This window comes from Periplaneta americana, chromosome 12 (genome assembly GCF_040183065.1).
Source record: "Periplaneta americana isolate PAMFEO1 chromosome 12, P.americana_PAMFEO1_priV1, whole genome shotgun sequence".
NCBI classification, from domain to species: domain Eukaryota; kingdom Metazoa; phylum Arthropoda; class Insecta; order Blattodea; family Blattidae; genus Periplaneta; species Periplaneta americana.
In genome coordinates, this window is record NC_091128.1 from 104,654,564 (window position 1) to 104,669,098 (window position 14,535).

General features: G+C 33.5%; 1 protein-coding gene across 1 annotated transcript in view; it reads right to left on the reverse strand.

Moving 5' to 3' along the window:
- LOC138710750 (dnaJ homolog subfamily B member 14) overlaps positions 1 to 14,535 on the reverse strand; it is a 43,262-nt gene that overhangs the window by 10,744 nt on the left and 17,983 nt on the right. Inside the window, exon 7 of the mRNA XM_069841848.1 lies at positions 12,558 to 12,676. Within this exon, the coding sequence (XP_069697949.1) occupies positions 12,558 to 12,676 (119 nt within the window). The remainder of the gene's footprint in view (positions 1 to 12,557; positions 12,677 to 14,535) is intronic.

The following is a 14,535-nucleotide window of genomic DNA, read 5'->3' on the forward strand; positions in this document are numbered from 1 at the left end:
TGGTGGTATGATGTTGACGTGAAAAACAGAAGATGCAAATATATATATATATATATATATATATATATATATAAAACTCAATACAAATACAATAATAAATACACATAAAATATAAGAAAATAATTTTAATTGTAATTTTTTCATCAATTATTTATATTACTCATACAAATAACAAAAATATGTACAAGGTGGTGACTTGGAACACTCACCATAAGGATTTCAATGCTAATATTTATATTTTGTTATATTAGCTCCCCTAATTATTATAGAAGAAAATGTCAAAGAGAAAAAAAATTCTGCATCCATTTGTTTTATTAAATTAATATTTTGACTATAAGTGCGTTTGAAATAATTTAAAAGTAAAAAGTAATTTTATAAGCATCTTTAATGAAAACTTAATTACAGTAGGTCATGGATAACTGATATTTGTGTTTAAAACAAAATAGTTCAGGATCCAACCAGTTATGATAAAATTTAAAGAGGAAACAAATAAATGTGACATCAACGTGAATTCATTTTTTACAGATTAACAATACAAAATACATTTCATGGTAAATTAGTAAATCACAATATATGTTGAAATAGACCTCCATGTTCTGCTGAACAATAACCAGTCTATTATGAAACTCTCGTCTGACATTTGCTAGCTACATGTTTGATATCTTGTTACATTCTCTATGTGCACTGTTTCTAGTATAATACAGTTAATATCATTTAATAATTTAAACCTTTTCTTTAATGGAATACATTTTCTCAGATTAACAAATGAACTCCATGGCCAACTATGATTAGCATGCATTAAAAATTAGTGCAGTTTCTGTGATGGAAATATTTTGTATTATTTTTTAGATTTTTTATCCTCAGCCAAAAGTTGTTTTTATTGGCATCATTGGATGCAGAATTTTTTTCTCTACAAAAAACTTGAATGACGTTTTCTTATATAACAAAATATAAATTTTGCATTGAAATCCCTATGGTGCATGTTCCAAGTCTCCACACTGTATATGACCATTACAGTTTTACATAAAATAAGTACTGTACAAGTGAAAGAAAATATCTAAATATCAATCTGTACTTTTCTTATGGCATATCAATATTGTACACACAGAATGTTGAGCAATTATTTACGAGGTTTGTCTACAAAGTATCCAGCCATTTTGATAACTCCAAAACCAGTGACATAGCCTTGATGCATCTTGACAACCTAGCAGAAGCAAATCATACTACGCATGTGCAAGCTTGTATATCGTGTAACAGTTTTATTCATAATGACTGAGCAACTGAATCAGTGAATCTGCATCAAGTCTTGCTTTCAACTTGGATACCAATGCCTTAAAAGATGGCCACAAATCCATTGAAAGTGATCCACATTCTGAAAGGCTATCAACAAGCAGACAGAAAGTATTAAAAGCAATTAACAAACATCAGCAATGGTAGTGCGAGAATTAGAAGGTTTGGGGATTCCACAGCCTACTATTTCAAAAATTTAAATGGAGGATCTTTTCATGAAACAAATGGTAGCAAAATTCGTTCTATGGTCCCTGTTATAACAGCTGAAGTTGCACAGGGCTTGCTTGGAACTGCTAACAATGACCAAGATTTCCTCACCAGACTGGAGATCCATCATGCTTCTAGGGTTATGATCCTGAAACAAAAGTCCTGTATTCTCAATAGAAAGCATCTAAGTCTTCATGAACAAAGGAGGTATAACAAAGAGCAATGGCAAGGTCATGTTGATGTTTTTTATACCATGAAGATATTGTATACCATAAGCAAGCCATAAAACGGACATTGTTAAAGAAAATTAAAACCAAAACAGTTTTAAATGTTCATAAAACATGGCAGTTCTGGTATTGTTATACAGTGATAAAACATGGACTCGGACTAAAACGCAACAGAGAAGATTGGAAGCTGCTGAGATGCGACTTTTCAGAGTACTGATGGGATATACTACATTCGAAATGAATTCATTCACAGAAATTGCAAATGGAATGCATAACTGTAATACTACACGGACAAAACTGGTTGGACCATGTAAATAGGATTGTGCAGAAGATGCTGCACTTGGTTACCTAACTGATGCATTTAACACTGAGTTTTTAGGTCTCAAATTTATTTCCACTACCGCAGCAGAAATCATGCATGTGATAAAACAACTAAAAACAAAATATTCCTCTGGATATGATGAAATTCCAAGTAAAGTTCTGAAAGCTTGTTCTGAAATATTATCCCATCCGTTAAGCTATCTATGCAATTTGTCAATGCAATGTGGTATTTTTCCAGAAAGACTCAAATATTCAATAGTAAAACCAATATACAAAAAAGGGAGATAAATGTACTATTGCTCATTACAGACCCATATCATTATTAACAACATTTTCAAAAGTGTTTGAGAAAGTTATGTATAATAGATTATATCATTACCTGGAGTCCAACAATATATTAGTTTTAGAACAGTTTGGATTTAGAAAACAAAAATCGACAGAGAATGCTGCTTTTAGTTTGGTGGATGAAATACTAAATTCATTAAATTCGAAACTACATGTAGGTGGGATTTTTTGTGACTTGGCTAAAGCATTTGATTGTGTAGACCATAGTATATTAGTAAAAAAATTGAAGTTTTATGGTATTAAAGATGAGATGTTGGGTTGGTTTACATCGTACTTATCAAATAGAAAACAAAAAGTAGAAATAAATGTACCAAATAGTCATAAAGTTACTTATTCAGAATTTAGAAATATTAAACATGGTGTTCCGCAGGGGTCAATTTTAGGTCCATTGTTGTTTCTAGTTTATATTAATGATTTAGCCTTGACCATAAACAATTCATCCCATGTAATTTTATTTGCAGATGATACAAGTGTAATTATTTCAAGCAAACAATACGATCATTTTATAAACACTTCTAATACAGTGCTGAATCTAATGAATGAATGGTTCCATGCAAATAAACTAGCACTTAATGTTGATAAAACCAGTGCAGTCAAATTTAGTACACACAATAGTGCTCAGGTTTCCTACAGTATTCGATTAAATGGAACTCATCTCAAAGAATCTATAAGCACAAAGTTTCTTGGTTTAGAATTGGATAATCACTTGAACTGGAAAACGCATATAGAATGTATTACTCGTAAATTGAGCTCTGCCTGTTATGCATTAAGATCCTTATCTACTATTGGTGATATAAACTTACTTAAAATGTCATACTTTGCATATTTTCACTCTGTAATGAAATATGGATTAATATTCTGGGGTAACTCGTCTGAAGCTAAACACGTTTTTGTTTTACAAAAGAAAGCTATAAGAATAATGACCGGTGTGCATAAAAGGACCTCATGTAAAAATATTTTCCGAAACTTAGAAATCTTGACTTTACCTTGTGAATACATTCTTTCCCTAATGATGCTGTATATTAAGAACCAAGATAAATTCAGTACTAATCAAGACATTCATCATTTTAATACAAGACATAAATCAGATCTTCATCTACCCTCTGTTAGTCTAAGCTGTTTTAAAAAAGGAGTTCGCTATTCATGTATAACAGTCTTCAATGCACTGTCTAATTATCTTAAAGATTTGAAGAACAACGAGAAAAGGTTCAGAAAAGAATTAACCAAATTTCTACATACTCATACCTTCTACACAATTGATGAATTGTTTATGCTTGTGAATTGAATTATTCTACTTAAATGACATGTACAATTTTATATAGCTCAACTAAAATATGTTTTTATATTGACTTAATCTGTTTACTATGTATTGTATTTTTTGTTTAGTATAACTGATGAATTGTATGTACTGTAAATTGAATAGTATACTGTATAGGTCAACTGATGAATTGTTTAAGCTTATAAATTGAATTAATCTACTTCATATGAATTGTATAGCTTAACGAAAATAAGTTTGTAAATTGAACTAATTTAATTGTATATGTTTGTATAGTTTGGCTGATGAATTGTATATGTTCTTAAAATGATTACCAGTCTGTGTAGCTCTACTGATGAATTGTATATAGACCTACTGTAAATTGAATGGTAATATGTATAGCTCAACTGATGAATTGTTTATGATTATAAATTGAATTAATCTACTTGATATTAATTGCACAAATTTGTATAGCTTAATGAAAGTATGCTACTTTGTATTGTATATATTTGTATAGTTTTGGCCGATGAATTGTATATGCTTTAAATTGAACAGTAATCTATACAGCTCTACTGATAAATTGTTTGTGTTTGTAATTTGAAGTAGTTTGCATGATATGTATTATCAATTTCTGTATATCACAACTGGTTGAATTGTTTATGCCTTAAATTTAATTAAATTGTTTTGTATTATAATATAGCTCAACTTATGAATGATCGTTTGCGTTTGTAAATTTAATAATCTGATTGGCTATGTATTGTATACTTTTAGTAGAGCCATCGATGTAGCTCAGTCGGCAGACTCGCTGGGCTGCTGATCCGGACCTGCGTTCGGGCTTGGGTTGGATCCCCCTTTGGACTTTGGTTTCTTCGGAGGTTTTCCCCAGCCGTGGGACTGAAGCCGGATGGTCTATGGCGAGTCCTTGGCATCAACACCTTTGATTTGATTACCTGGTTGGGTTTTTCCGAGGTTTCCCCCACCGAAAAGGCAAATGCCGGGTAATATTTTGGCGAATCCTCGGACCTCATTTCATCTCACTACATCTCGCCAAAATGTAAAAAAAAAATGTAAAAAAAAATTGTACAACATTGTAAAAATTGTAGAAAATTACTAAATTGTAAAACTATAAAAATTTGTAAAAATTGTAATTGTAATATTATAAAATGTTGACATGTTCCACATCTTAAAGCTTCATTGCTCATGTAAGATCTATGGAATAAAATAAATGAATGAATGAATGAACTCCCATTAAGAGTATGACAGTGAAGGGCAAATATAAAGAGAGCATCTGGACGACCAAATAAACACTAGAGAGACCAAATGAACTCTGGAAACAGAACACACTAATAACTTTGAAGTTGATGATGATGATGCTAATGAGTAAGCCCCCATGAGGGCCAAACATTAATAAGGATTACTGTATCAAAGTTCTTTCCCAGTTGAAGGATATACTGTAGGTAGGCTATGTCACTCTGGTCCGAACTGTACCGGGTAGAAGTCGGGATGGTACCCGCTGTAGGCGCTGTCTCAGCGAGATTGAAACTCTTCCCCATATCCTTGGCTTCTGCCCCTATAGTGAGGCCCTTCGCAACATCCATCAGCATGCTGTCCGTTCTATGCTGGCCGAGGCACTGAAGTAGGGTTTACAGTCCATCAAGAGGTGCACTAGCCACACAAGGAAGTGTTCGGCGAATTGATATCATTGCCATTAAGGGCATACATTCTCGATCCCACCATCAGATCTGAGACACATGCAGATCAACCGCATGAGGTGGACAGTGAAAAGAAACGGATCTATGAACCAACAATCCCGTTCTATAAAGATAAATATAGCCTGTCCCACACTGATGTAATAGGTCTGATGGTGGGAGCACGAGGTACCATACCCTCCTTCTTTGCCAACAAATGTAAAAACCTAGGGATAACACACAGCATTATGAAGGAAATAGCCATTAGTGCCCTCAAAAGATCAGTTCAGATATTGAGAAATCATTTGCATGGGAGTGATAATGGAAATTTCAAGTTATCTTAACCGATGGCTGTTGATTGGTTTAGATATCAATGCCAATAAATAAATCCGTACTATTATTTTTCTCGTGGTATATGGTATTCATATCATTCTAACCTATCTGATATATTTTTTTCCCTTTCTTAACTGTAAATGAGCACAAACTTAGGTGTAAATTTTTCTGACATTTTGTATATTCGATTCCCTAATCATTTCAAATCTATATCATTTTACCTTTTAGGTATTTTTCCAAATTATATGTAATACGCTTTGTCAAATCTGGCAACCTTAAGGGAAGCTAACTTTATTATTATATTAATAAAATAGCCGCAGCTGTGAGCAAGTGATGACTGGCAGCTTAATCATGATAATGTGCTGGTTTTTTTTGGAGGGGGAGGGGGAAGGCAAAACATCGCATCACTTGGGTCTGCCGCCCCCATATAGCCCAGATTTGACTTCTGTGACTTCGGGCTTTTCTGTTGATAAGGTTAAGGAGAATGCAATAGAGCAATTGAACACAATCTCGAAAAAGGACTTTCCAAATTGTTTTTAGAAGTTGAAGGGGCACTGTGATAAGTGTGTGAGGTTCTAAGGCAGTTTTGTCAGACACAGCCTAAACGGAGCAGAGCGCTCCACTATAACTCGTTGTGTGCTCCGGTGCTTCCACAGACATAAGCAAGTTCACGCTCCGACTGGACGTCTCTAGCACCACAACCGGTTTCAGAGCTTACAACTCTGACACTACTGTTCTAAGGCGTCAGTATCCTATGTAGATTAACTTTTTTTAATATTAAATGGCTGAATACCTTCCAGACAAACCTTCTATATATGCTAAAACCTCCATTTTTAAGATTGGGAAGAATGAAAATATATGCGGGAAAGCATTAAAATCCATAAAAAAAATACAATGAAACAAACAATATTAAAAAAAATTGGTCCTATGAAATGTTGAACAATGGAAACACTGCAGTATCTATTTCAGTCTGCATTTTTCTTTTTCCGAAATAGAGTCCATGATGGATCCATTTTGTTTAAAATGCAATGCTTTAAAGAAAACAGTGCTCTTTATACTTTCAAAACACTTTTTACATCTCTCTCGTCAATGTTGTGCACTCAAATGGCTTGACTTCTAACATGGCTGATATAATACTATACAATATGAAATTTTTCCCAAATGAAAACAAAATCTTTGTGTGCACTGAATGTGAAAATGTATTTTTTTTTATTACCTAAGATTCTTGTACATACTACAGTGTGTCCAACAAGTCCCACATCATAGCCTAATCATGAAATATATCCAATAAAACTCCCTCAAATTTCCAAACGTGTCTAGAGTGAAACTCCATGTTATTTACATTGCTGTGTAACAAATCAGTGGTGATTTCAAGACAATTTTCCTCGATCTGCGTTCGTAGATGTTACAGATTATGAATCTTCATTTTGTACACTTTTTCCTTATGATAGCACCAAAAAGCAAAATCAAGTGGATTTAGGTCAGGTGATCTAGGAGGGTTCTCTGCGGCCTATCCACCAATTGGGGACATTGTCTCACAGGTGTGGCATAATGTAGTAAGCACCAGCCTACATGAATCACTCTGGTCTTTTGCCTAGCAAATCCAATTCCATCATCATCTTAGGCCGCAGAGAACCAGAGAGTGGGATCTCAGGTCACCAGACCTTATTCCACTTGATTTTGCTTTCTGGGATTATCTTATAGTAAAGATATACAAAGTGAAAATTAGTGACCTGCAACATCTATGGCTGTGAAACTTGGACTCTCACTCTGAGAGAGGAACATAGGTTAAGGGTGTTTGAGAATAAGGTGCTTAGGAAAATATTTGGGGCTAAGCGGGATGAAGTTACAGGAGAATGGAGAAAGTTACACAATACAAAACTGCACGCATTGTATTCTTCACCTGACATAATTAGGAACTTGAAATCCAGACGTTTGAGATGGGCAGGGCATGTAGCACGTATGGGCGAATCCAGAAATGCATATAGAGTGTTAGTTGGGAGACCGGAGGGAAAAAGACCTTTAGGGAGGCCGAGACGTAGATGGGAGGATATTAAAATGGATTTGACGGAGGTGGGGTATGATGATAGAGACTGGCTTAATCTTGCACAGGATAGGGACCGATGGCGGGCTTATGTGAGGGCGGCAATGAACCTTCGGGTTCCTTAAAAGCCATTTGTAAGTAAGTAAGTAAACATCTACAAATGCAGATCAAGGAAAGCATTTCATGAAACCACAGCCGACATGCTACACAGCATTGTAAATAACATAAGTTCTGTCATGAGACAGAATTTTTGGTCCCTGTAATAATATTCCTGAGTGATGATGCAGTAAAATGAAACGAGGAATGATCAATGAAACCTTTTCTGGCACTCTACAAAGTGAATGATGCAACTGACAAAATGCTATAATTAGGAACAAGATAGAGGTTTCACAATACAAGCACATTTATTTAATAAAATCTCCAAATAACGAACTTTCATGAGCATCACTCATGAATTTTTTTGTAACCAATGTCGGGTACTTGATTCTGCATCATTTACCCAAGCATCCCCATCTAGGAGACATGTGCCAAAGTTGTATATTAATTGAGGGGATCAGAAGCAAATGGATGTAAGTGTACTAAGTTAATTTTGAGAAAATGGGGTTGAAAGTATTTAAGCTTTCGTAAATTCGGTGTAATTTTCAATTTTAATTTTAATGTGTGATGTGGTTAAAAGATATATCCCTTTGCCATTAAAATTTTAGATGCTTTAGCTTACCCTGGTTGCACTTAACTCATGTTATTAGAAATGTCACTTGCATCTCTTTACTTCTAACCCTTTCAATTCTTTTTGACACTTTTCAACAAGATATGAACAAACAAGACTGACTTTCTAGGCTCTTGAAATACTAAACGAGTAAAACATGGCTTTACAAATTAAACTCTATTAAAATTACAGTCAACGAAAACCCACCTGAGTTGCAATGACACCATTACAGATCAAGCCTTATTCACTATTCATTCTTTCATTCATCCATCCATTCGGTTTTATTCATTCACTAAGAAAGGTATAAAATTTAAATGTGGATATTGAATGATGCGAGGAAACTGTGATCATTATAAAAGTCAACCACAAACGTAATATCTGTGCAAAACTATGTACAATATTTTACATTACTTCAATAAAGCTAAATTATAAAAAATTTCATTCAAAAACATATAAAAACGAAGTGATGAACTTTCTGAAAACAGTCCTCTCATCACTCACCTTCAAATTTAAGCCATTCACAAAGGTACAAAATACCCAATTCAATTTCATTACAATCTTCGGTCACCTGCAAATCAATACAACAGAGAATTATAGTAATACATGCAGTAAACAGTAAATACAAGTACGTGCTAAGTAGTAGTAGTAGTAGTACAGCTGAACTCAGTTATAGTGTCACTGAAGGGACTAGACTTGTCACAATAAACGAATGTCAATGTAAGAAAAAATTAATAAGGAAAGTAAATAAAACTCAAAGAAAAAATACATTAATAATATTACGTAGTTTGTACACCGCTATAATTTAATTTGTAATTTTATATAGAGTTACAATACTACAAATTTTTAAAAGTACTTTACACTCTGTTACTTTTTAATTATTTCAAAAATAAAAGTACTACACTGGATTGTGGAAAACACTGAAAATACAGAGTAAAATAGTATAATGTATAGTAACTAAATTATATAAACTAATCACAATTAAGAACATACACATTCACTTTCTTTTTACCATTCTAGATTTGTTTTATAAGATTAACTTAATCCCCCACACTTTGAACTTTTCTTTTCTTTGCGCCTTTCTGTCCTGTCTTGTTTGCAAACTGAATAGGCCTATCTGTAGTTACAGTCTGAATTGAATGTCTTGATACAACTTGATCTGCTATTGTTTTTAAAGGACTGTTGGCAGAACAGAAGAGTTTGACCTATCCCACAATCCACCTTCTTTTCTTAGAATTCAAGTTCTTGGCCCATAAAAGGCTTTTGTCAAAGTACTTGAAAATGGTATTTGTCACTAATGACATTACCTCTATCTGCGAATTCATTTCAATGACACTCTAGGTTTAATGTATGTAAAATATGAATTCTTAGAGAAGTTATATTATTGTTAAATGTCGCTTATTAAAAATAATAAATCACATTTGTTTAACACAGATAAAAACAGCATTTTTTAATGACTGTCACTGTAGCTGAAGTGTCATACTAATCATGCTCGCTATAACCAAGTTCAACTGTAGTAGTAAAAATTTTAAGAGTTTTGTTGCATCTACAGGGTCATCAAATATCCAAATATCCAAGATTTCATACTCAAGTAATTAACAATATAATGGAGCAAAATAAGTAATTTTTTTCCTTCAAAACATGTAGAGACTCTCCAAGTTTTGTTTCCTAACCAATGGTCATACATGCTACTTTTGCTGAGCAGTTGTATTGCAGTTGCTTGAACATCGTGTACACATCACACAAGCCAAAATCAGCGTGCAGCACACTTCATGCTACACAACCTAAAAGCTGGAAAATTTACAGCAGAATATTGCAAGCCTGTTCACACACAAGGGGTTACTCTGCATACTTCTGTTCAGCTGCAGCTTTGCACATCTATGTTGATTCTTCAATTCAATGTGTGGTTAGGTTCGCAATTTATTAAAAAGAAAATGTTCTGTTCACCACTCATGTCTTAATTATAAAACAGACAGTTAAATGTTAAATTATAGAAAATGAAGGTATTAGGTCAAGCTGTAGAAAAAACAAGAAAGAATGTGAATTTATAAAGACTCTCCTCCTAGAATTATGTGAAGAGAATGAATCATTTTATGAGAAATTTTAGTGAGTATAGCAACTGATGCCAGCCATATTATTCCTCATCAAAATCTTCATCATTTTCATGATACAGGGACTAGGCATTTGTGCCTATTCTGGTTTCAAAGGATTGTTGTAACAGTATTGACTTTGAGTGTAACTGATTTCCCTTCAAGTATGCTGAATCATGTCGAGCACATATGAAGGGTACACAGGAAAAACGATCAAGGTCCATCAAAAATCGAAATTGAGTTAATAATGCCATATGATAGTGGAAAGGAAGTACTATCATGTGGTCTAGCTAGTAATAAGAAATAATCGTTCTTGACATTCCACTACGTCAATTTCTATTAAATACACACATAAGAAAGCATTAAGTGCTTAAACTTTAAATTCGTTTTTCTCGAAACTTTCTAAAATGGACCTTGATCATTATTCCCGTGTACCCTTCATATGACAATTATCAGGTAAGCATTTCTCTCTTTCAGGTGACGCTAGTTATGGATTTCCTTTGTCTATAGAATGTTTTAACATATTCCCACATGAAGAAATCCAACGATATGAATGGTTCTAATGCAATATCATGCATTAAACTGCTACATAATTCACTTTTGGAATATCACAAATATACTCATGAATCTCGTTTGGTTCTTGTAAGCAATTGAGGCGGTATATGGAAAAAAAAAAAAAAGGCATACAAAACTAAATGTCCGTTTTCCACAGATCAATTCATTAAAACCACCATTTTCAGAGATTATAGTCTGCTAATTTCATGGAGAAATGTGTAATATTGAGGTTGGCATGACCTATTTCATAGTATGGAAGGGTCCAATCCCACAAGGAATCAGAAGTCTACATAATTATTTCAACAGTGCTGTACCCTGAATTTAGTGCATCCAAAGTGAATGATGATAGATCTCATTACAGATTCTTAACAGAACAAGACAAGACTTGGATAGAAAATATGTTAAATGAAGGTTAAATTCCCTTATACCAGTACTATGAAAGTGACCAATCGTACAAAGCATCAGAAGTCTTTCCTAACAGAAGAAGACAAAAACTGGATAGTAAAGATGTTTCATGAAGATTAAATTTACTTTTATCAGTATTACTGAGCTTAATAAATTATAAAGGTTCTTGAAAAACTGCATTTTAAATTATAATAATTATGTTCTTTGGAAAAAGGGCACATACACCATAAGTTTATTTAATTTCAATATAATGTTCTGATTTGAACAATATAAACATATGCAATACTTTGGATGAAGGCAAATAAAACAGTATTTTTTTTTTTTTGTAAAAGAAAGGATGATATAAAAATTAGAATAATAAATATAATGTAAGCTTATTGAAAACTTTAAAACCATTTTTCTCAGAATGCCATGTTGGACTATGTGTCCCTTTTCCGTATACCGCCACAATTGTACTTATTAACACAGTTAGTGTTGTGAAACATAGTTTCATCCATAGTCTTTATCATTTTGAATTTAATTTAACAAAAGATTCGAAAAAATCGACGATCTTCAAATTTATTTCATATTTCAATCGAATCATACAGAGAATAATTATTGTATGTACTTCTCCTCTGATTTTCAAGCAGCCCTGAACTTACACTCAATGGGATTACGTTAAAAAAACAATATATAATTCTTAATCTCCTTCACTTGAAGGAGAGCATAATCGATGCAACAGCAACCATCACATCACACTCAACATGATTAAACATACTTGGAAGTAGATAGAATTTTGCCTTTATGGGTATGTTTACTGAGCTACAAATGGTGTTCACAATGAGACTTACTATAGTGGGGACACACTTGAAGAGGTTTTACATATTTAAGAGGAAAATCTCTTATACACTCCCATTATTTTGCTAATTACTTCAGCATAAATCCCGCATATCTTATGTGATGACTCTCTATTATCACTTAGCTTCTGAAAGGAAGTTATTTTCTTAGCATTATTTAAAAAAAAGAATAAATTTCTTCCTAAAATGTATAACAGAAAGTAGGAATTATAAGGTGTGTATCATATAATTTGCATAAAAAATCACACAGATACTCACGAGCTTGAATGGAGACTGTAGATAGGATCAGAAATGAAGAAACTGCTCATCATTGACAAAACAATCAGCAAAAGAATTGGTAGCATCTGTAAGAATACTGTGTATCCATTTGCTTGTTGCTGCAATTAAAAAGATAAGTAAAATTACATTTATATTAACCGTCACTTAGTACAAATTGGAGTTGTGAAATATTTTCATATCCTAATCATACACTCAAATCACGCAGAGCGTAGAGTTATTCCGACATCATAACAGATTCCAGCTTAAGTCTATATCCCAAAAATTTCTTGCGGCTAAAACTTGTCCAGATTTCATAGTGAATATATTTTTTACTCCACTTAACCGCAACTACTATTTCAAGACAAAACACGTCAATGAATAATAATGCTCCTGATTTCAGTGCTGTGCAGCACACCTTGTAATGAGATTGCAATAATTACATGTTACATGTAAGTATTTTTTGCACACACAGAGACGAGCATACAAAAATCAAGAATATAATATTCAAACATTTAAAACAACAGCAAGAATGAGAATCATAGTAATGATAATTTTAACTTAACAGATTTCACATACAGAAACACCACTCTGCAAAGATTAAAATAAAAACCATTATCTATTTTAATTAATAATACAAAATCTTTTCAGAAACAAACTACAAGGAATTTATTAATTTCGCAAAAGGAAGTAGATTAATTGAATTCTTAATCAAGCAAAAATCTTATACAATGTAGAAGGGGATGTATAAGGTAGACATAATGTAAACATTTGTGCTTTAAAACGGAATTGGTAAGAAGTATACTGTTGTGCAAGATTTGCGTGAGATCAAAGAGAATAGCAGTTAAAGGAAAATAAGAGAGAGGGATGGAGCATCATTGTGCGTTGTATTTACAAACACTACGAAAAAAATTAAATCAAAATCAATATTCGGAAAGCTGACAGTGAAATTAGACTGAAATCTGTCCGTAGCAAGCAGTAAGCAGGGAGAGCAGAGGAGTGTTAAAATACAATTATTAAAAGAGGTTAACATAATTTCAGAAGCGTCCGAAAGAAGATAACAGTTGACAGGCTGTGCAGTGACCTCTTTCCATTGTACGGAAAGTAGGCTAGCTCATCTGCTAAAATATTAGAGAAGATTTGTTTTCAAGTGATTTTTATACACTTCTTATGATACTAAATAAGATCATTCATTAAAATTACGAATTATGAGTTGAGCACATACTAAGTTAACATTTAATTGTGCGTAACATGGACATACACTTTATAATTTTTAAAATCATTATAACAAGTTTCAGATTCTTCTTTCTTAGACATAGCAACTCTAGTCAAAAGCTGAAGTGATAGATTTAACAATTCTGAACTGTTTTAATGTCAAAAGTAAAAGTTGCTTCACAATCAATCAAAGAGTATATCACAATTCAAACCTCGAAAGTACAGTAGAGCATTGATTATCCAAAACAATTGGGGACGGGGGGTGTTCGGATAACCCATCATTTATGAAAACAATTTGTACTGGTGTGATAGGAGCAGTACGAAACAAAGAAACACTGATACTAAACACAAAACTGTACATACAGTATATATTTTGTATCACATGTCTTACAAATAACACAGAGAACTGACTAGCCTAGTTTGACAAATTCAAAATGGCCATTTTTTTTTGCCGCTGTCTTGCAAACAGTGCTAGTGAACATGACGAGTGCGCAAATTTCAATTTGCTGACTGGAACGCTTTCGGTTACCGATGTTTCAGTTGATCGGTATTCGGATAATCGATGTTCTACAGTAACAAGCTAGCACACAGTCACAAAATATTGTGACAGTCGGGAGTCGATCGCATCCCACAGAGGTCGGGGCGCACGAGAAAACGAGCGACGCAGCAAAGAAGGTTGCAGCCGCTCGGATCTTGAGGGGACAGACGTAAGGGAAACGACGGCACGCTGTTCCACGCAGAGAGGGAGAAGTAATGCGCCTGTGAC